Source organism: Pangasianodon hypophthalmus, chromosome 1, assembly GCF_027358585.1.
Source record: "Pangasianodon hypophthalmus isolate fPanHyp1 chromosome 1, fPanHyp1.pri, whole genome shotgun sequence".
Taxonomy (NCBI): domain Eukaryota; kingdom Metazoa; phylum Chordata; class Actinopteri; order Siluriformes; family Pangasiidae; genus Pangasianodon; species Pangasianodon hypophthalmus.
The window spans coordinates 7,774,157-7,797,153 of record NC_069710.1 but is presented as its reverse complement, the minus strand read 5'-3'; the positions used below and the strand labels follow the sequence as shown (position 1 = coordinate 7,797,153).

Sequence of the window (22,997 nt, the reverse complement as noted above, 5' to 3'; positions counted from 1 at the left end):
GTGGGCTTTGCCACACCAGTTGTAATATTAGAGGCTTGTTTGAAATTTAGCAAGGCTAATGCTAGTCCTATGTGGGTTAGGCATGATGGTAATGGTGCAGCATAGCATTGTGGCCATGTAAACTGTTTTGTGTGTTTGTGTGTGTAGGTATGATGAGCACTTGAAGAAAGCGTGTGAAGAAAGGCTTGTTTACATGGTGAACGCCTCATGTGGAATAAAGGCCCACAATGATTTTGCACGAAGCCACTGGTGGTTTGAGTTTATGGCCCACCATAAAACAGGCCCCTCACACACACACGAACACACATTTTTGCCGGTTTTGCATTTGTGGCTCCAGAGTCTTTGCTAAAGACCTTGCTGTAGCCCTTTTTTTGCAAGACAAACATCTATAGATTTGTATGTTAAGTTTACTATAATTAATCTATAAAACTGCCCTTTTATGGACAAATAAAGATCAAGAGATTCTTCTTGTAATCCTGGTAAATGGACTATTTTCTTCGGAGGGCAGAATGACAGTTGTACTGGTGGATAGTGGAGGTTTAGCTTTAAGCTAGTGATTAGTAGATTGTGAGTTCAAATCCTAGGACTGCCAAAGAACCACTGTTGGACCCTGTAACAAGATTCTCAACTGTTGAGCTCTATGCTTGAACTGTATCCTCTCTTAATCACTTAAATCAGTTTGGATAAAAGCATCTGCCAAATAATTCAAGAGAAATGGAACTTTTTTGGCTGTGTAGTTTTGCCGCCCCACAGCTCCAGGGTCCCCAGTTTGATCCTGAGCTTGGGTTATTGACTGTGTGCAGTTTCGCATGTTTTCTCCCTGAGTCTATATGGGTTTCCTCCAGGTTCTCTTGCTTCCTCTGGAGAAATAAAAATATGCAGGTGGGTGGTTTGGCTATGCTAAGTTGCCCCTAGATGTGAATGAGTGTGTGCACTGTGCTTTGCGATGGACTGGCCTTTCATCCATGCAGTGGTGTTCATGGAGTAGTCTCCAGATCCACCATGATTCTGACCAGGATAAAGCAGTTACTGAAGAGGAATGAATGAATGAATGAATGAATATATTATGAAAATAGTGCACATACCATTCTATGACAAGCTTATAAATTCACTGCATTTGGTCACTTTTGATGGTTTTGGTTTCAGCGAAATGATGTGCTAAGAAAGTCTTCTTTCATGATACTTGTTCATTGAAATTGGCTCCCAAGTAATCCATAAGATTACACTATTTCCTGTCCTTGCCATTTTCAATTTACATGTGGTTACATTCTACATGTATCACCACATACACATAGTATTTTATTGTTGTAATTTAAAGTATAATTTTGGTAATATGCCCCGGGTCTCTTTTTTGCTCTGATTTGCATGAGCGGTCAACAAAGATTAAATGTGTCAAAGGCAGTGCTACCATAAGGGATCATAACATAACTAAAACCCATAAGTGATAAAACTGAGCAAATTCTTCCATGTTTTGTTCCAGTGCTGGATACTGGCTACTCTTTCACTGGCAGGAAGGCATAAACCGAAAAAGATTTAGCTCATCTCCAGTGCATTCCTAATGAGTTTTCCTCAAAATCCTTAATCATGCAAACCTCAAACCTCAGGTTGGATTAAAAATAACACACAATGCCACTGGTAATTATCCAACAAATGGCTGGCCAACAAGGCTTGGATGTCTGATTACATTTTTAGGGCATCTGTCATAATATTGACTTGCAGTGGGAACTTTCAATCCCCGTCTTTATATATTATATAAGCAAACACCGGCTTTCTCACTGTTAAGGTGATTCAGCATCATGATAAACCTTCACATTATAAAAATAGATACGATGCCATCCAGATAAGTAGACATTTACAATGATGAATCATGTTCTACTGTGTTTTTGGTTACGCAGGTAAAGGAAGCTCCAGCATTTCCTCCGACGTGAGCTCCAGCACCGATCATACACCCACCAAAGCTCCCAGGAATGTAACTGCCAGTGAAGGTAAGGCATCTGGTCCTCATTATGTGCAAAACTCCCTGCTCAACACTCCCCATCTTATGAAATGCTATTTTTTATGTACTTGTGTGTTTCGTGGATAACCTAAAATCAAAAACATTGTGAAACTCGCTGTTCCCATAAGACCTGAAGCACCTGCAGGCAGTTTATATAGCAAATTATTTAAAACAAAACATATACCTTATAACTGCACTGTCTTATCTGGATGTGCTCTCTGCTGAAAGCTTTTTAATGAGTCCTTTCAAGTTTGCCAGTGAAGGGTTTAGACCTGCTGGAATGCAAGAAACTATTTTGTTTCCTAATTGGCTCCTTAAAGGAAGATTGCAAGTGAGATTACGATTGAACTTAAATGAATTATTGTGGTAAAATCTTAAATCAGTTGCAAACATTAAGATACTATAGGCTTACTATATAAATTGTTAATGTATCTCATCTATTCTATTTTGAAAATCTTCTTTCTTTTATTCACTGGTCTAAATGCAGTACTTGTAGTGTCTTACTTGTAAATCTAATATAATAGTGAACCAACAAAAAAGGGTGTTAATTCTCAGATTGGCTGCATTTGCAATTTTAACTTGCAAGCTTTATTTTAAAATTATTAAATTATTACTGGTAATCTTTATGTTATGCAAAATTTCTCTGGTCACAAATGCTCAAATCTTGTAGAATGTGTAAATTAGACTTTTTAAAAGTGAACACCATTAAACTTGTAAATTTGTAGTGGTTCAATGATAATAATCCCTTCCTGATGCAGTATTCTGTGTCTATTTTGATGTGTTCACCTGTTGCAAAGATACTTCTCAGTATGTCTTCTTGTGTGTATGAGCCTCACTGGCTTTCAAACATAAAATACATCGATAAAAAATTACATTTTTGGAATCCACATCAGATTATTTGCTTTTAGCAAATGTCTTAAAGTGAATTATTCTGTCATGGGTGTAATGAACTTGAACAAGGTGTATAATTTACTATCATCCATTTTTTTCCGTTTGGAAATGAAATATGTAGCAGGCATATCTGCCTTTGCGTGTGTGTGTGTGTGCGTGTGTGTGTGAGACAATTTGCCCCAAATCATTCTTATTGTACTGTCAGTGAGACTTTGTGATATAATGCACTGCTCAAACCTAATAGTTTCATTGTCAAGTTATTGATAGATATAAGATTTAAGCCCTCCATGTACTAAACATAGACATGACATCAAAAAACAAGCATGCTGAACAGTCGAAGCATTATTTCCCAGGAGTCGACACTTGCTGTCCTGTCTAGCAGGCTGCTTTTCTAACTTCTTAGCTGCAGAACCTCTTCCTGTTTTGCCTTCAACCTCACTTGTAGAAACGTTTTCCAAGGAATTTAGTGTTTCTTTTTTATACCACTATCAGTCCCTATAATGAAAGCCATCTTGTTGATAGTGGCAGTAATGGTGCAGTTATAAGGGCAGTGTGTGGTTGGGCACAAGTACTGCTCTTTGCAAAACAGCCTTCCAGGCGGGCATTGTTTTCATTATGGTGTGGCACTCAGTTTTCCGAGGCTGGATGCCAGTAAGGCCGAGTCCAACTCTGTATTTTGCCCCAATCTTCTTGTGCCTTTGCTTGTAATTGCAATAATAAGTGCCAGGTACTCAGTGAGAACTGTATCCTTGTTTCTGGGATGTACACCAGTGGCTCTGTTATGCTGTGAGGGGGATCCACTTGCCCTCTAAGATAGAATCATATCTGTGAATCAGTTTGAAGTTTTTTTCTGACTCATCACTTTTAATCTATGATGAAATATTTCTATCCTGATAGGAGTGATGTCTTCAAGGATGACCCCGCCCCCATCATCAGGGCACGAGGGCTCACTGAATGGTTTGATGAGGGTGAAAAACAGGTGTAAATCATATGATATGATCTTCATAGTCACCAGATATCAATCCAGTTGAACAGTTCTGGGAGATTTTAGACAAACTGGTCGTGTCTGTGTGTCTGTTCGTGTCTGTTCGTGTCTGTCTGTGCTACACCTTCTGAACTGGAAACAACATGACCAAAGTGACTTGATCAAAACCTGTCTTTTTAATTTTGTTAAAAATGTTCTTACCTTGCATGGAAATTACAAGGTCTTAGAAGTAACCAAACTCAAAATCAGCACTTCCCATCTCAAAATGAGAATGCTGTCTACATGCCATCATACACAAGCTATTCATATTTCCTGACATAAAAAAAGTGTAAATCAAAAATAAGCTGTTGCATTCTGGGTCAGGCTTGGGTGATTCAGAGATTCCTGGATGGTATTTTGAACACCTGCACCCTCAGTTTGTTATGGACTCTGTGGTGTTTCTTTGTTCAGTTTGTGGACAGAACAGATGGTGGATGGGCCTGGCTCATCCAAAAATTATAAACTTGGTTTATTTCAAGCACTACATGAAAAACGATAAGTTATCCCTAAAAATCACTTTATGAGAAGAACATTAACCAAACCAGGTGTTCTGTTCATTAGACTGTTTTATTTTCACCTTTTTAATAGCCTAATTCAACACATTTACATCTTGCTGTTCATTAGGAATGAGAATTTGCCTGATTTACTTCCAGGCTCTATGCTGCACATTCCTCAGGGAGAAACCAGGTTCAATGTAAGCATTATAAATTCTGGCCTAGCCTGGGAAGGGCTGTCATCGATGGTTTTCTTTGGCATGCTCGTGGCTTTGGGGCATGGCTTTAAATCCTTTACCACAGAGAGTACATGAAGGAACTCACTGCTTTGGGTCTTGGGTTGTTATTAGCCCTTTTTTGTAGCACCATAAGACACTTTTCTATTTGGTATTTTAAGTTATTGTTCTGTGAACCATTTGATAGTCGCTGAAAAGGCAACATATTAAGCGAGACAGAGTTGTTTTATGTGTATTTAATGTTTTCTCAAAGGTCAAATGGACCCATGTTATAATTTAAGATCAATAATATAAAATTTCCTGCCATGTAATTACAATATAACTGAGCATCTTTTTGTATAACCTTCATGAACCTATTCCTTGGTTCAAAAGTGCTTATTTACAAAAGAAGATGTTATTATCAGTTTGCTTTGTCTGGACTCAAGCCACTGGTCATAGTGATGGAAATTCTGACCCTTTCAGTGAGTCAGAGCAGTCAGCTCAGTTCACCAGTAAGAGCTGAGTCTTTCAGCTGCCCAGCTGCTCCTTGCCAGTTTTTACCAAAAGTTCACGGGCTTTGCCTTTTTGACTCTACACTATACTTTGTATTGTGCTTGCTATAAAATTTATTTGAAGAGTCCAAGAGAGCCAAATTGGCTGTCCTGTCGGGTTGTGAAGGATGGATGCATGAGGATGCATGAGAAAGAGGGCAATTTAGTGCTTTCCTCTTGGTGTGTTCAGCTGCTCTGCGATGTAACATGAGGTCAGAAAGTTACAATGGCTGGCTTCATGAGGCTCGCAGGAAGCACATGTTAGCGCCCCTGCTGGTAGCTGTCGTGTAACAGGGGAGAGTTAGCTACTGGGTTGGAATTGGCAGATGACCAAATTGAGGAAAGGGCATTAAAAAGGGAGTATTATGCCTTTTCTTATATGCAATACATGAATCAGCTCCTAACGTTCACCTAAATGAGCCAGGTCAAAGAGTCGACTCGTTCACAAATGACACAACACTAATAGGTTATTTCTATGAACACTTACAAGAGTAATCCCATGTTTTGGCACAGATAATCCAACAGACAAAAACACCATTTTATAGCTGAACATAAAGAACCCATCTTATTGTGATGGATAGTACTGACTGCAAAGCAAGTTAATTGAAAGCTTCTGAAGATTTATGGACATTAAACTGTTTCAAGCACGAATACATCATAGCCGGGAGATGTTCTCAGCACAGAGGATTTTGTTATGTTCAACCACATCCAAGGTGTTCCTCCCACGTCCGGGAAATTAAACTGAAATAAATCCTCACTGTTCACTTTGTGGTACAAGGATCATGGACACAAGATCTGGATTTTAGGAAGGAGGATGTTCTTCAGAGGACTGCTGATGGTTCAGACAGGTTGTGGTTGCTGACTGGCTGTAAAAACTCATCTCGTGGTACTAGTGATTATATGCAGAATGTCATATAATAGATAAATAATGATGTGAATTTAATGGAAATTACCTCCTTAAGGGTCTAATCTAGGGTCAGTTATGTTATAAATGACATTAACTAGCAGTTTTTAAGAATAGTTATGGGCCACAACATCCTGAAGCTCAGCTCATTTTTTAATATCAGTGTCATTTGTTCTTTCTTTGAAACATGATTTATCATTACAAGTGTTCCTTCCAATTGTGGGACATGTCAGCACAGCTGGAAGAAACACTCATCAGTAGAACACTAAATCATTGTTCATTAGTTCTCCAACTGATGATCTTTGAAGCACACGTCACTCCAGTCACCCCACAACACACTCTTAACATCCTCCCCTATACTGAAGCAAATTACTCTTTTTTTGTCTTATGTAACAGATATTCCCTTTTCCTAGGTCAAGAGCCGACTTGTATTTCCATCTGAAGTAATTAAACTCACTGTACCGTGTCCTCTCAATGTGGATAATAAGTGTGGTCCTTTTCTCTTTTTTTTCTTTCGGTACTGTGGGGTCAATGGAGGCGAGCATGTCAAAGCAGTCTAAACACTCTCCGGACTATTCCATACATCTGTAACACTGTAATGCTCTCATACTACTGCTTGTAAACACGCCAAATGCCAACACTTTCCATGTTTTCATCCATTTATTTTGTAGTACAAACATATCCATGGTGCATAGTGTCAGTGTTGATCTTCTCCTTGCCAGAAAATGGAGGTCTGAATGGATGTTTGTTTTACAGGGCCCCAAAAAACTGCTCTGAAAGTAATGGAGTTTTAAATAGAGTCAAGTGACAGTGCAAATTACTATTGGGGGTTTGTAAATAACACCAGATTAGACATCCAAGACCAAGCATTTCCAACAAATCACCATTTCCTGATTGTAATAGAGCAAATGGCCAAAGTAAATATGAGGTGAAGAATGATGGAGGAATACTGTAAATACTTTTTTCTTTTTCCAATTAAACAACATGGTACAAATGTTTCACCTTGTAACTACTGTGAGTGTGTATGACATCTGATTAAGTGGTTATGGCATAGAAAGACCAATGACAGTCTTTTCAGTCTTTGCTAGTTAGAAATTTCAAGAAGCATCTATAGTGTACATCTAGACTGTGTTCTGCCTGTAACACACATCCGAATGGCTTCTCAGGTTCAGATGTACCTCTGCACCAGTGTTACTGATATGGTGACTGACTAATTTTTTTATGCCATAGTGCTGTTGAATTCTCAAATCTGATTGGTCAGAAGGTGTTGATTAATTTTCTATAGCACAGTGTCTGATCATATTACCAGTGGCAAGACAAATGAAAGGTTTTAATGCACTTGCTATAATGCACTATTGTATATGTACAGCAGTAACCATGTCCATAGGGACTTGTATGGCAGACACTTCACATAATCTAAACCTAACAAGAAGGAAATAAAACATTTAAAAGTGTTGATTTTTAATAAAGGAAATCTAACTTTTTTATGTAATTGTTGATAAGGCGGAGCTTTTTGATGAGATGTTTATTTAACAGTTATGGAAGGAGTATCAGTGTCAGCACTTTGTAATAGTCAGAGGAAATACTGTAAATTCAAGTTTTCCATCACAGGAAATTCTACGGATAGGGAATTTTGCCTTTTGCAGTTTCATGGTACCGTGACAAGCTGGATTTTTTTTTTCTGTCCTATTAACTTCAAGAGAGAGGAAAAATAGAGGCTTGTGAGGGAATGACTGTTTATAGTAGCCATAATGTAAGTGATAACAGGAACTAACTTATATTTTGACATTCCACTTCAATAAATGTAACTCTAAATAGATAAAATGTAAATATAAAGTCTAAGTTGTGAGTTTAATGTGTTAAGCTTGATTTGAAGAATTACCCTAAGTGGGAGTGCAATACGTGTACTGCAGCATCAGGTTTCAGCATTAACCTTCAGTTTACAGAGTCTACATTTGCTCCTACTGCCAGCTGTCTTCAATATAAAACTCTTATTAAGAACCTTACAGTAGCATCCAAATATAATTAATGGACAAGGCTTCATTATTATTATGATAAAGGTAGCAAATTTCATGTGGAAACTCATTTTTTTTCTAACATCATGAAGCATTGTTATTTGAAAAAGCATAAGGATACATTCCTCTCGTCCTGTAACAACCTCAACTCCTCTTCCCTTTCTCAAGGCCCCCTTATCTCTCACTGAGCTCTCTCACCCTCCTCTCTTCCCTTTCTCTCCAAGAAAGTGGGATTGTTTGAAACAAATAAAAGCCAGCAGCCGATTAAACGAGAGACGCAGGAGTGAAAAGAGTTTACCTCATATAAACAAAAAGAGTAAGGCACAAGAGTAAGACAACGAGCAAGTTTCGTATGGAAGATGGCTTCTCTTTATGACTCTGTCTGGATCCAAACTGGATCCTGTTACAGGACGCTTTTATGTGGTCACTAAACAGTTTGTATATAAGACACTCCACACTGTAAGGACTCTGATCCTTCTCAGGTGAATCACAAGGAGCAAACCTAAAAGATAATAAATGTAATAATGTATTACTATGCTCCTTAGCGTAACTGGATAATCCCGTTGGAGCGAAATGTTCAGTATGAGGCCACGTCCTCTTTATGTGCTCTAAACTGTTTCCTGGTGAAATACCTCCCTACAATAACATAATTTCATACTATAACCATGTCCACTGAACTTCCTAGTTGGCACCAATACAGAACGCTTTGTTGTTATTCAATTTGTCAAGCCAACATTGCAAAGTTTCCTGAGAAGTATTTCACTGTTTCTATGTGTTTCCATGTGTGCATGCTATAATCCAATTATTACACAATGTCATATTGCTCAGTGGAGAACCACACCTCTTCAAACACCTCAATAATCTAGTAGAAAGTAACACCTACCAGTTTTATTATATTGGCAACTTTTTTCTTTTTCATCCAGTTTGAGTTTCAGCCATCTAATTCAACATTAATATAATAAGCCTGTTGGACATGGATCAGGAAAGACTTCATTTGGAAGAGGAATATGAGAGCCCAGCAGGAAAGTGAGGGTTTGGCTCCTACAAACTTGGACCAAATGTACTCTGTCTGTATTTATGGCATGAGAATGGTCTATGCATCTCTTTCACTCAGTTTTGACACAATGATGTGTGGCCGAGTCGTGTTTTGGGCACTGCTTGGAAAAGACACCCTGATGTACCTCCACATTCTTACTAAATGCATATAAAAGCATGGCTATCACATAAAATGCTGACTTTGACAAGACTTCGCCCTCTCGTATGCGTCAGGCCATTTAAACTATAGAGTTTGCCATTTAAACCGACTCAGCTGACTCTTTAGCGTTTGCCATCCCAAAGGTTATTGGGTTCCCAAACTTGGTTTTAATTGACTGCTTGAAGACTGTTCATGGAATATTTTACAATGACTTTATGGTTAGAGGGGAGTCAAAAATTAGCTCTGTGTGACCTAAAACTACATATCCAAACCTCATCCATTTTAGAATTCGGGCTTCTGTGTCCAAGAAAAGACCATAATACAAGTTTTTATTATATTTTGTCTCATATTATTAGCAAGCACATGGTGTTTGAAGTGTGTGGGTTGTGTGTGACGTGTGCGTGCAATGTTTAAGGAGACATGTACTTTTGCTCGCAGAACTGTGATTCTGCATGGTCTTATTAATTCATTCATTTATTCATTCATCTTCAGTACACTGCTCAGGGTCATGAGAGATGCAGAGTCTACCCTGGAAACACTGGGGATGAGGCATTAATGCACCCATGCACACACAGATTCGCACACTCATTCATACCTACGGGCAATTTAGCATAGCCCGTCCACCCAACAGCAGGTTTTTTGGAGGTGGAAGGAAACCGGAGAACCCAGAGGAAACCTATACCAAGCTCCATGCAGCTAGTAACCAGAGGATCAAATCGTGGACCCTATAAGCTGAACCACCATGCCATCCCTCATGGACATAGTATAGTTTTATTTGTTCTGTTTTGTTGCTCTCATCCTCTGAACACTCCCCAGCCAGTCAGCATAACAATTCAATTCAATTCAATTTTATTTGTATAGCGCTTTTAACAATGGACACTGTCACAAAGCAGCTTTACAGAAATAAATGGATTCACAAAAATATATTGTAAATATTTAAATTTATCACTGTGAATTTATCCCTAATGAGCAAGCCAGTGGCGACGGTGGCAAGGAAAAACTCCCCGAGATGATATGAGGAAGAAACCTTGAGAGGAACCAGGCTCAAAAGGGAACCCATCCTCATCTGGGTGCAACGGATAGTGCAATTATAAATAAATCCCTTCTATTGTGTACTATATGGACAAATAGTGCAATTGTGCAACCAATAAATTCATCACAGTATTTGCAAGAGGTCCGGCTGGTTAAAATCTATCCACTGTCCACTGATGGAGTCCTGAGTACGAAGCTGCTCGTGGCAACTGCAGCCCCAAAGCCACTACAGCAATCGCAGTCCCAAGCCATTACAGTACAGCTGCCCATATGTGATCCCCAAGCCATCTCCACGGCCCCCAGGTGGCACCATCCCCAGCAATCCAAACAGTTCTTCAGGCAGTCCATATGGGGCCACCCCCAGCAGCAGCGAGCGAACTCAACCGATGAGAACTCCAACCAGAAGTAGGGCATCAGGATGGGTCAGGCAGCGTCGAGGAGCAGAAGGGGTCAGGATCACTGGCATCACTGGCATCTCAGAAGTAGCATGTGTAGCTCGACAGAGAGTGAGGGAGAGAGAGAGATGGAGAGAAAGGAAGAGATTGTTAGGTGAGCTTTTGTCCTCTAATGGTTAAGCACAATATACTTTGCATGCAGAGTGCAAGCAGGGATTCCGGCAAGACTAGCTATGACAGCATAACTGAAAGGGAGAGCCAGAAGCTAACACAGACATGAGGGCACCCTGGGACATAAGGCAGCCAGCCACTCCACCGTCGACAAACCTGAGTGAACGTGTGAGAGTGGGGGGGCGACAGCATCCAAACATCCCATTTCACCACAACACTCTATGCCTGTGAACACAGTTTCACGTGTACCCTGAATTTTCAGGCTTTTGAGATCGACTTTGGCACATAATGCACTTAGGTACAATTCCAGTGTGTTTCCTTACGCAAGAATTTAAAGTAAGATGTTTAAGATGTGTAACAATCTTGACAGTATGCTGCATACAGAACACAGCAGACCCAGGGTAAGAGTGCATGTGAGCTTTTTTCATTTGTGCATGTGCCCTTGGCATGGTAGATAAAACAGTAACATAAAACTTTCAAAACAAATCACGTCACAGCTTTTCAGCTCACTGCTTTCTGCTCAGCTTTAGGCTGCACGCACACACACACACACACACACACACAAGCTCAGCTCACTGGTAATGTAGTGAGCAGCTATCTAAGTTACAGCTTTGCCTTAGAAACACATCTGAGAACTTGAAACACTACTAGTAAAACTTGCTTTAGAAGAAAAAAAAACTCTGCCACATGGGTCACAAAATGACATGAGGTTGCTGAAAAGAACCCCAAATCAAGGCCTGCTCGGGGGAACCATTAAAGAAAACTTGAATTCAAAACTGAGAGGAGAATGTGGGGAACTGCAAGCCCTAGGCGAAATCAGACATGATATTATATCTGTATATGTATATGTGTGTGTGTGTGCAACTGACAAAGAAAAGGGATAATGTGCAGTATACAAATGGCAAGTGAATAATTATAGTAAAATGACATGGTATAAATAGAAGAGTCAGAAATGTGCAAGAATGCAAGATAGGTATGATACTAGCAATAATGAGGTATGATACTATGAGGTAATGATGATGAATGAAACCATTCCACATTAGTGGTGTACAGTGTGTCAGTCTCTCGTTGTTATTTATTAATGTTTTGCAATAATCCAAGGAAATTGCAACTGTACATCAGGAGTTAGGAAGCATTTTATTTTGAGATTTCACTTAGTTAATTTTTTTGTATGGTGCTATTAAAATATCATCCCTCCCCTATTTGATGCTTCTAGCAGGTGACATTTCATGAGCAGACAGACAGCAGCAGAAGTGTGAGGGGTGGCAGAAAGGAGAGGTGTACCACAAGGAGCTGCTAAAGAATGAATGTTCAGTGAGAGGGTTGAGCCCTGCATGCCACACAAAACAGAGAGCGGGCACAATCCTGTGTAAAACTACCTCAAATGAACTATAACGAAGTGAAGAGCGTGTCTGAAAGCTGTGTGCGTGGGCAGTGCCTATCCTGGCCTATGCCAGGATCCGTCACTGCTTTGCAGCACTCATGGTGGAATTTGCTGTGGGTTTATGTTTTTATTTATTTTTTTAAATTTTTTTGTGAGCTCTCCAGCAAGAAGTCAGAAGACAACTACACACACTCAGTCTGGACACTGTCCTTCCTTTTCCAGTGAGTGGGCATGAAAGCTCTTTCATGTGGTCACTGTGATCTTGGCCTTTTGCATATTGAAAGTGATGCTGGGTTATGAACAGACGAACGTCAGCACCGTGTGAATGGGTTGTGGTGTCTTAATGGTTATGGTTCTGAGCTGTTCTGATCTGAAAGATCTATCAGGTGTCATAAAGAAGAAGTTCCCTTTTGAGACTGGTTCCTCTCAAGATTTTTTTGCCTCATGTCGTCCCAGGGAGTTTTTGCCACAGATGTCTCTGGCTTGCTTATTTGGGATCTAAATCTACATCCAGTTGTCTGTAAATCTGTTTTGAGCTCGAGTTACTGCCTGTGTGGAGTTTTTGTGCATGTTCTCTGCTTGTTATTGTGGGTTTCCTCTAGGTTCTCTTGTGTTCTCCCACCTCCCATAACATACTGGGAGGTTTATTGGCAATGATAAATTGCCCCTAGGCATGAATGTGTGTGCATAGGGTCCTGCAGTGGGCTGGCGTAGTGTACGGTGTGTATTCCCAACAGTGTTCCCTCCTGACCCACTGTGACCCTGACCAGGACTTTTTTGTGACAGTGTGTATTGTTATATAGTTAAAAGTGCTGGACAAATAATAGATAGATACAAATCCCAAGACTGCAAGAGAATCACTTACTGTATGCTAAGCATTAATCCTTAATTGCTTGAATTGTATCTGGTTTCAGTTGTAAATTGAATTGGATAAGCATGGCTGCCAATGAGTAGCTATAAATTCGGCCGTCTGGGTTTCCACTTATTTCCCCAAATGCTGTTGGATGTTTTGGAGAACACTGGGAGAATTGTGTTTACCTAAGCTATTTCCGTATCATATTTGTCCGTATATTACAAGTCATCTGCAGCCCCGCCTCTTTCCTTTCTTGTGGATTTATTTAACGCTCCCTCTTGACTTTTTGACTGAGTTTTATGACAGACTTATAAAGCCGCATATTCTATAAGTCTGTTTCTTTGGCCTCATTACCAAGCAGCACAGTGTTTTTTTCATCACGGTGTCATACCATTTTTCAGTCTCACATTTTATTTCCTCTTCACCTTATTGTGAAGAAGTGACATCCAGTGTTCTTTTTGCCAGTGAGAGTTCAGCAGCAAGTGGCAGAAAGTTTCTCACATCTTCTCATGCTTGTGGATACTCTTTGGCAGAATGAAAAGTGCATGAAAAAAGCCAGATGGAAAGGCACTCGTCACAAGCGAGCTGGCATGTACCTGATGGGTATGACGGTCTGGCCAAGCAGTACTGCAGTAGATCGTTGGCATGAGTGCAGGATTTTGCACTTACAACATGGGAGAATTTTGGGAGGAGTGGTTCATCTCAGCCCACAGCTGCTCCATGCTGTACAATTTTTACTGGTTTTGTACAGCGCATTGGCTCAATGACAATACAAAAGGGCCTTTCATTTTTAAAAATATCCACCCTTTCTCTGTACATCATCTTCAACTTATGTACTAATTAGACCTGACAGTGGTTCCGTAGCCATTTTATTGCCTTATTAGATGAATCAAGACCATTCTTGGAAGAAAATCTTTATTCTTTTTAAAAGAAAAAGACTATGGGCCATATGCAGAGTTGAGTTAAACATGTATAGTGAGGAAGTAATATTGAAATTAATTTCTGGACAGTGGTTGGACAGTTGCACAGTTACACGATTGAGGAGTTCAACAAAACCAGAGTCATGTATCAGTTATTTCGTTCATTTATTTAGTCATCTTCAGTGACTGCTCTATCCAGGTAGGGATCATGATGGATCCTATCCTGAGTGTGAGGCAGGAATACACACTAGAGGAGAGGCAGGGCACCATACACACGCACACGTTTCCACCTAGGGCCAATTTAGCATAGCCATTTCACCTACTGGCATGTTTCTGAGAGGAGGGAGAAAACCAGAGAACCTAGAGGAAACCCATGAGGACATGGCAAGAACACGTGAGTCTCAATACAGAGAGTAACCCGTGCTCAGGATCGAACCAGGGAGCCTGGTGCTGTGAGTCAGCAGTGCTGCCCACCTTGTCTTAGTTATTCATGATTCTAAACTTGAACACAAGGCTTGTGCAGTATCTGCTATAATGAGAGGCAGTATTTAGTCCAGCACCACTAGTTTTAATATCTGTTGTAACTAATATTTCACCATAAAATTCATGATTTAAGCAGAATAAATACACACAAAAAACTGATCCGTGATTTGAGGGCAATATTAAATCATTAAAAAAAAAAAAATCAATAAAACAGTATATCAGTCTCAATATATTCGACTACTTTTAGAGGTTTATTTGAATCTTTTTCTTCTTCTCATTTGTTTATTAGTCTATACAGTACAATTAGGTTAGTTTAAAAATCTGAATTTGCCATCCCCAAAAGAATAAAGTTAAGCGCTGTGTTAGCCGTCTGGAAATGGATAACTTCATCCGCATAATTACTGATGTACCTCTTGAACTTAAGTTTCCTACTTAGGTCTCCAACTTGGCCCTGTATTTTGGGAATAAGATTTAAATGTCAAAATGCTATTGAAATATGCTTCAAACACACAAAGTTTCAAATGCACATTTCTTTCGATATTTCTGAAATACACATTAGGCTAACATATTTGCCTTTCCCACCATTGTCCATTTAATGTCATATTCAGTAACGCATTAATGGGGTGTGAGCCATTATCTTCAGCTTTATGAGTTACAGCTCAAATCACTGAAATATAGTAGCTAATGATTGCTCTGTAGGGACGTCCGTTCAGGAGCCCAAATGCTGATCCCTGCTGGTTTGTCAATCACTGGCAAATAGTGGCAGCCAAAATACCTTGCTGTGGTTACCCACTTGAAATGCAGAAGGTTTTCTTTCACATGTATTTTTCCCCTCTTTAATGTGCTCTATCCAAACCAAAGTCCAGATGTTTAACTTGTTTTTTTTCTTTGATATCTCAAACATGTGGATTCCTCGACCATGTGCAGCTACTAGCGGTTCATGTCAAGGTCAGATTGCTGGAAGAGATATGAGTCTCATTATATGCTCACAAACAGCAGTCTGATTAAATATAAACAACATCCATATTATGAATAATTCAGCAATTCTGATTGGGTCATGTTAGATTGGTAACGTCATACTTGCGGCATGTCTTGATTCTGATAACCTTTCCAGGGTATGTACACATTTTTCCCTCCAATGTACCAATTCTGTTTTGTCTGAGATACTTTGGCTCCTCTTTCGTGTTTTGTCTCATGTGGGTGTTCAGAGCTTTGGCTCTCTTTTTCTGTTTAGCTCTTGAGTGTATATTAGTTTTGGTATGAAGATTAGTTTATGATTTGATTTCCTATTCGGTCTAAAAAGATAATCAGTCTTGGATTTAAATCCCAAATCTAATTCTCCACACACTACAAACCCAGTGGGTACAGTTAAACTTTAATATGTTCTGGCTTCAGAGTGATGCCGGGAAAAGATTCAGAGCTTCTTCGCTGTTAGGTTTTAGTCATATTTAATAAACGACTGAAACTGCTGAAGTTGTATTTCCTTTTTAAACTGTAGTTGCTGTGTTCTGATGTCAAAAGCGCTGATTATATATGCCACCAATTTAACTATACTGACTTTCTTAATTCCAGAAGGATAATTGGTTATATATAATCTTCCTGGATAAAAAATTAGTCACGTGTCATTTCTTTCCTAACATTTGCTTATGTCTCCCATTGGCTGAATAACAGCACCAATCCTGTCAGTGTCTTGTGTTCCTGTCCATTTTAGTCCACTCTTCCATTGACTGGCTGCAGCTTCAGTTTGTTGGTGCCTATATTAATGTTTTTCCTGCTGTACCAAATGATACCACAAGTATTTTATGGGGTGGAGGTCTGATGATTTTGCAGGCCACTCAAAGTGTCCCAGTGTTCCATCATGCTTGTTGAACAAGTTACAGATTTGGCACCTTCCATCTTTGAAAAAAAAAAACATATTAAAACCATTATCTTGATTTGTTTCTTCATGCAATTCAGCATAGTTTGTGCATTTGCACTTGTACAACTATTGCACAAAACAGTTCTCCACTATTCTCCCTAATTCACTGTGAACAATAACCATAAACACTGTACCACATGACCTCATGACCTCACCTGAAGCACAGCGGCATGGCTACTCTATACAGTACAGGAAATTGTGAATGAATTATAAAAATGACCCAAATAAAATTATTATAAAAAATTATAAAATAATAAAATGACCCTTGTAATGATAAGGAACAAATTTGTCCCAAACAAATGTTTAATACTATATACTGAATATCAAATTCCCACTTACTAAACAATGACTATATGTATGAAGTTAACAAATGAATGGGCTCCTTATGACTCATTACACATAGAGAGCATTTATCAAGACTGATTTTCACCCACAAATTTCTTAAGAGTTGCTCTCGGCAGAAGAACAGAAACATTGCTGTGACTAATTATTTAACCAGCCATTAATATTGTGGGTTTATTTTTCACTTTGGGAGGACACACTGTCCTTTTGCACCCTAATATGCTTAACGGTAGTTATTTTTCTCAGGACTTGGGCTGCAGTACTAATGTGCAGTAAATCAGTAATTCAAAATGCAGGCAAGTCGTCGTTCATAAACATCTGCTAGGAAAACGTAGCTACCTGGCTCTGCTATAGTAACAATCGAATAAATATACACATTGTTCCTTTCAAAATTGGTCAAAGAATCATAAGTGAGAATTGTGGTCTCTAAGCCCAAAAATTGTGATTCCTATTTCATTAAGAATCATGCAGCTGTATTTCCAGTTGTCATCCTGGAATGTCAGTGTTATGTTCTGCTTGGACATGAAGCACAGAAGAACTGACCATCTGGTTTTGTGTTAAGTTAAATTCATGCAGGTGTGCAGTGTATTGACATTGTGCAACAAGGCATCCAGCTAATATTTTGTCTGGGACCTTACGCATATTGACCATCTGGTGTCATTAAACTCCTTCATTAATTCATACTCTGGTGTCACCCAGAAGAGGACTGGTTCCCTTTTGAGTCTGGTTCCTTTCAAGGTTTCTTCCTCTTGTCACCTTTGGGAGTCTTTTCTCACCACTGTCGCCTTTAGCTTGCTCATTAGGGATAAATTTAAATTTTATATCCAGATTTATGTAATGCTGCTTTGTGACAATGTCCATTGCTAAAAGTGCTATATAAATAAAACAGAATTGAATTTAACTGATCCATCATCATCATCATCATGAAACTGTAGTAAATACATAGGTACAAAGTTACAAAATAGAACAGTTACATAATGTGCTCTATGAATTAAAAGGCCAGTAAAATTAAAACACTTGATAATGAACAAGTGTGACTGAAGTCTCAGTCATGATTTTCCTATGATAGCTGAAGATAACTTTTTGACCTCACTTTGTCTACACTTACACCAAGGACTACACTGGGCTTTTCAAAAAAGAAAAAAAAGAAAAAAAAAACAACAAAAAAACAGCCACTTAGTCCCAGAATAGAGCTAAAGAAAACAAGCCCAAAGTTAGTCTTGATCTAGTTGTTCCTGCCAGCTGTGATACAAGATGGAGTACAAGTAGGTGGGCTAATTATCTCCTTTCTGATTAGATGACTATGGACCATTGCCTGATCAGGGACACATGTAGACTAATTAGTGTTTTTGGAAACTGCTTCTTGGCCATGACTTGAATGGATGGATCCCAAGTTCAAGTACGTTCTGTTGATTAGGAAGAAGTGAGCCATTGGTTGGCAATTGGTGTGGAGTATTTAATTCAGTGTGATTCATTCTTTACTAAGAAAATGTAGAGTAGCATCAGTTACAAAGAGGTTAATGTGGTTTACTTTGGATAGACTATGGGACAAAGCTGTCCAGGGCTTTTCATTTGTATTGGTTTGGTTTTTCATTATCACTGGGCCTGTAAAACATAAGATAGAGACTACAGGAGTAATTCTGACTTATAGATGAGTGTATAGGCTTGCGTACCCCATGGTTGTTGTATGTAAAAAATTACAATCTACAGAACCAAAGAACTCCTATATATTCAAAAATATCCTTCAAAAAAGCAACTAATCTACATGTCACAGATGGTTTGGAGACAGATGCAAGTGCAGAGTCTTTTATTAATTGTGAAACACACAGGAACAAGGACTAGGGCTATGTAACAAATACAAAGTAGACAAACATGAATACACATGAACATGGCATGGATATGATAACCGACACCATCTCTACTTACAACAGATCCTAGACGAAGAGTGCTATACAACCATTATTTAAATTCTAGTGCTCACTGTGCATAAATGTGGTTCAGGTGTTCATGATCATGTGATTTCGTGCATGATGGGAACATGTGGTGTGCAGTGGCTGTTGGGTACTGAAGTCCCGCGTCACTATCGGCGCTAACCTGACACTACAGTGTAAAAATGAAAACTAATTTGAAATGAAAGGGGTGAAAGTTAATATCTTAACATACACTATTTGACTAATTTTGTTCCTTGTGATAATGAAACATGAAACCTACCTCACTAAGGCCCTGATTTACTATGTGCAAACTTGTTGAAAATGTGCAAGCTGATTTACTAACAAGGTCTACAGAGAATTGCGTCTTTCACATGAGCAAAATAGCACATTTTGTGTTAGCTTCCTAAAAAGGTTCTTCTTTAAACCCTTTCTGATAGAGAAACACTCAGTTGTATGGTTCTACATAGAACCTTTAAGGGTTCCTCCAGATGGACAACTGAAAAACCCATAAGGGTCCCTAACTTTCTAAGAGTGCACAAGGCAGAGTCAATGCAAACACTAATGAGATTAGTTAGATTTAACAAGTCTGAAAGTCACTTTGGGAATGCCAGTTGTCTGAATTAATGCCTGGAGATATAACCCAGTTTCTACCAGTTTAGAACAAAGTCATAATAATGAGAATGTTTATCTAAATTATACTGGAATAAAATAATCAGAACTTTTATTCAAAATCATGACTTAATGTCACCTCGGTAAAGATTCATTCACCACATATTTGCACATCTAATCCTAATTTAAAAGTAAACGCCACCCTGAATGACTCACTTATTAATCATTATAATTAATATGAGATCTTCAAAGTGATCTGAGATTTATTTTGTAATGAAATTCTGAGCTGATGGCCAGTGGGAATTCACCCTTGCTTCATCTCTACCTAAAGAGAGTGATGCAACAGCACTTTAGTCCTTTAGTCTATCCAACTTTCTTACCTTCTCATCTGTATATATTTGGATAAGCTTCTAAAGCTTCAACCTTCACGCTAATACCGCAGTCAAAGCCATCAGGCTCGTCATCTCGTAGATCACTAACTAGCCGAGCCAAGTCTCTGCCGTAACTCAGCACAACTCTGTTGTATAGCTGCGTTGCACACTGGAACTTTAGGTCCAATGTTTGTTATCTCAACTATTTCTGGAACTGGAAATTGATGAGTGAGAAAAGAAGCTCTTTTGTTTTTAGGAGCTAACAGCAAAACCTGACTGTTATCCCTTCAGTTTGAGATCATTTAAAATACTATTACTATTACTACTATTAACCACCATTGTAACGGCACTGGAAATGTTTGTCCGTGATGCCAGAGTAGCACATAAACACTGTCTTCTCACGGGAATAACAAAAATACAGCACCACCCAATAAATGAACAACACAATCACTAAGCACATCACAAGTATTTCAGTATAAACATATTTAATGTGTTTTAGGGTGGAGTTTTTCTTTAAACAGAGCTTTTGAATTTTTTTTTATTCATTCACATTAGACAAACCATGTAGAGAATCATATATAAGACACAATGCCAGCTTCTATTATTATCATGCTTTATAATTTAATTGGGCTATATTGTGTGTTGTATATGGACTTGTGTTTAGAGTAAATATTATTTGGCCAAGCAGAATAAACTGGCCGTGACTGTACGTGCCTTTAAACACTGGATACGAGCCAAAGACTGCTTCAGTATTTATAAAGTCTGAGGATAAACACAATGGGACACAATGACCATCTTGAAGTCTTTTATGCAGGAATGACAAGCATGAAACCCATGGCAGATGTGGTCCCTTTGCCATGTAGCTCTTTAAATGCAGCTACAGGGAGAGTGGTACTGAAATTTAACAGGTAGCTTGGAAAGGACTTGTTTCACAATGGTAGAAATGAACTTGCCTCTCCAGGGGTCGATTCCAGCTGTGTATAATGTGTTGAATGTGCTACATGCTACAGATCCACTGGGAAAGGCTACACAGGGAGACCACCCAGGACTAAGATCTCTGTTGAAGAGGGGCTGGTGCATTGAGCAGGGATTGACCTAATCCCTCTTCTCTCCCGTTTCAATTGTCTGCCTTTTCTGCAGCTTTCTCTTTCATACTGAAGCTGATCTTGTCCTGGGGCACATTCAGTGCAGATTCGTTTTTGTGTGTGCTTCAGTGTATCCGGGATAGAGTAGTCAAACAGTGGGAGAATATTAATTGAAATTCCTCTTTATTACACCAGCTCTTCATTACTAGTTTGACCTTGAACTTTCACACAGTGGAGACTGAGTGTTGTAATCAAGTGATAATCTAGGACATCTTTCAATTTATGGATCCTATAATAATTATAATTATTCAGTCCAGAAATGTTTTGCTCTTTGCTGAAAAGGATTTCAGTGCATACAGTATTTATCTGAACAGAAACAGGCAAACATTTATGAATAACACACACTGGGCCTCATTTATCAATCTTTTAGTAAAGTTGTGTGTAAAGGTCCTTGCAGGCCAAAACAAACTAAAAATTCCCATAGATTTATCAAAATTACCAAAACACTGATTTTTTCATATTCATGTGTGTATGTTGATAAATGTCAATCAACTGTAAATTACCAAGTGTGTTTACAGCACAGCTGATCTTCATTTAGTAATGGCCACAAAACTCCATAAAGGGCAAAACTCACAAGGCTGAAATCTTCCAGTAATGTAGCTCAGCCACTGCAGCGCATCAGCTACCATAGACACACACTAACTTTTATAATGTGGCATAATTTAATGGCAAGACTTATTTGTTTTAATTTATGGATATCTTTTGGATTGCTTTCTTTCAAATTATTAACATGAATTGGCTGTTTCATATTTTTTTCATTAAAATGGTGTGTGTTATTCAAATAACTAAGTGTAATCCTTATATAAAACTCATGCCAAATATATATAACTTGAAGCTGATCGATCGAAGTTCACATTAGTGAGTCTTCTTATACATAAATTTACACAAACTCAAGAGCTCTTGTAGGATACATACATTTTACCATGATTCTTGTTTAAATGCCCTTGCGAACTATTTATTAATAAATTCAGTCCGGTTTGATAAATGAGGCCCAATGTGTGTCAAAGACATATGGCTAAATAAAATATGGCATCCCTGGCCAAAGTCATCTCTACGTTTTTCATTAGTCTAAAAGCAATAAAGCAAAGTGAGCTAAGGTTAGACAAATATTTCCACTGGAGTGCGTCATATTGTCATTGTACTAAAACCAGTTTATGATTAAGTCTGTCAGAGGAACAGTTAAAAGTATGTAATTTTTAATATTTTTTTAATAACTTCATGCTACTCGATTCATTTGAAACTACAATCGTCATGGGACGCAGACATGTCTAGACAAAAATGAATTTCAGTGAATGTGTATTTTATTCCAAGATAAATAATTTTACAAAAAATGTTTTGGCATCAGGGCTTTAAAACTATACAGACATACAATAATAGATTATGTATAGCTAATTTATTTTCATTTGCCTCATAGTACTCTCTAGATAGTACTGAGTAAATCCCTGGTTTGTCTGTGCATGTCTAAGAGATGGTTGGATGGTTGGTTAGTTTTCAGAAAGCTGTCTGCTGTCCCAGTGAAGACATTTTGCCCCTGAAGAGAGAATCTGTGTATGTCATCATGACCTGGCCTCCAGTCAACATGGTCTTGGGTCACGTCTGGAATACAAATTTATGTGACATACTGTATGCACACACACATACACACACACACACCATAGTCACAGAGATTTACAAGGCAGAGAAACAGGAGGATTTGTGTGTCATTTATGCTTTAAAATGTTAAGAAGAGGATCCGTCTGCCCATAGTGATGCATAAATCTACAAGTCAGCCACTCAGACTGCCACCATCTTAAAACAATGTATGTGTTCACTTGCACCTATGAATTCACCCAGCACTGTGAGAAATAAAGACTGGAATATTCATTACATGCAAAGTAGTTTATGAGAGCTCATTACAAAATTTTAACATGAAAATCTGACACTAATTTATCTTCTGAGAAAAGGAACACGAGGTAGGTCTACAGCTGCATGAATGTTTTCCTCATGCAGTCTTGTGACCAGAATATGGCAGAGCAGCGGGGAATTTGATGGGCTGTTGGGCCTGGTGTTATGGATGCCTCACTAATTCCTCCAGACTGATCCTGATTCCTTACGAAAAGACCTTGAGAAGACCAGGTGCAATAATAAAGATATTTCCTGTACATAAAGGCATATCACA

General features: G+C 38.7%; 1 protein-coding gene across 1 annotated transcript in view; it reads left to right on the top strand.

Annotated features, from left to right (window-relative positions):
* si:dkey-192l18.9 (F-box/LRR-repeat protein 7) overlaps window positions 1-22,997 on the top strand; it is a 32,334-nt gene that overhangs the window by 4,876 nt on the left and 4,461 nt on the right. Inside the window, exon 2 of the mRNA XM_026913505.3 lies at window positions 1,896-1,985. Within this exon, the coding sequence (XP_026769306.2) occupies window positions 1,896-1,985 (90 nt within the window). The remainder of the gene's footprint in view (window positions 1-1,895; window positions 1,986-22,997) is intronic.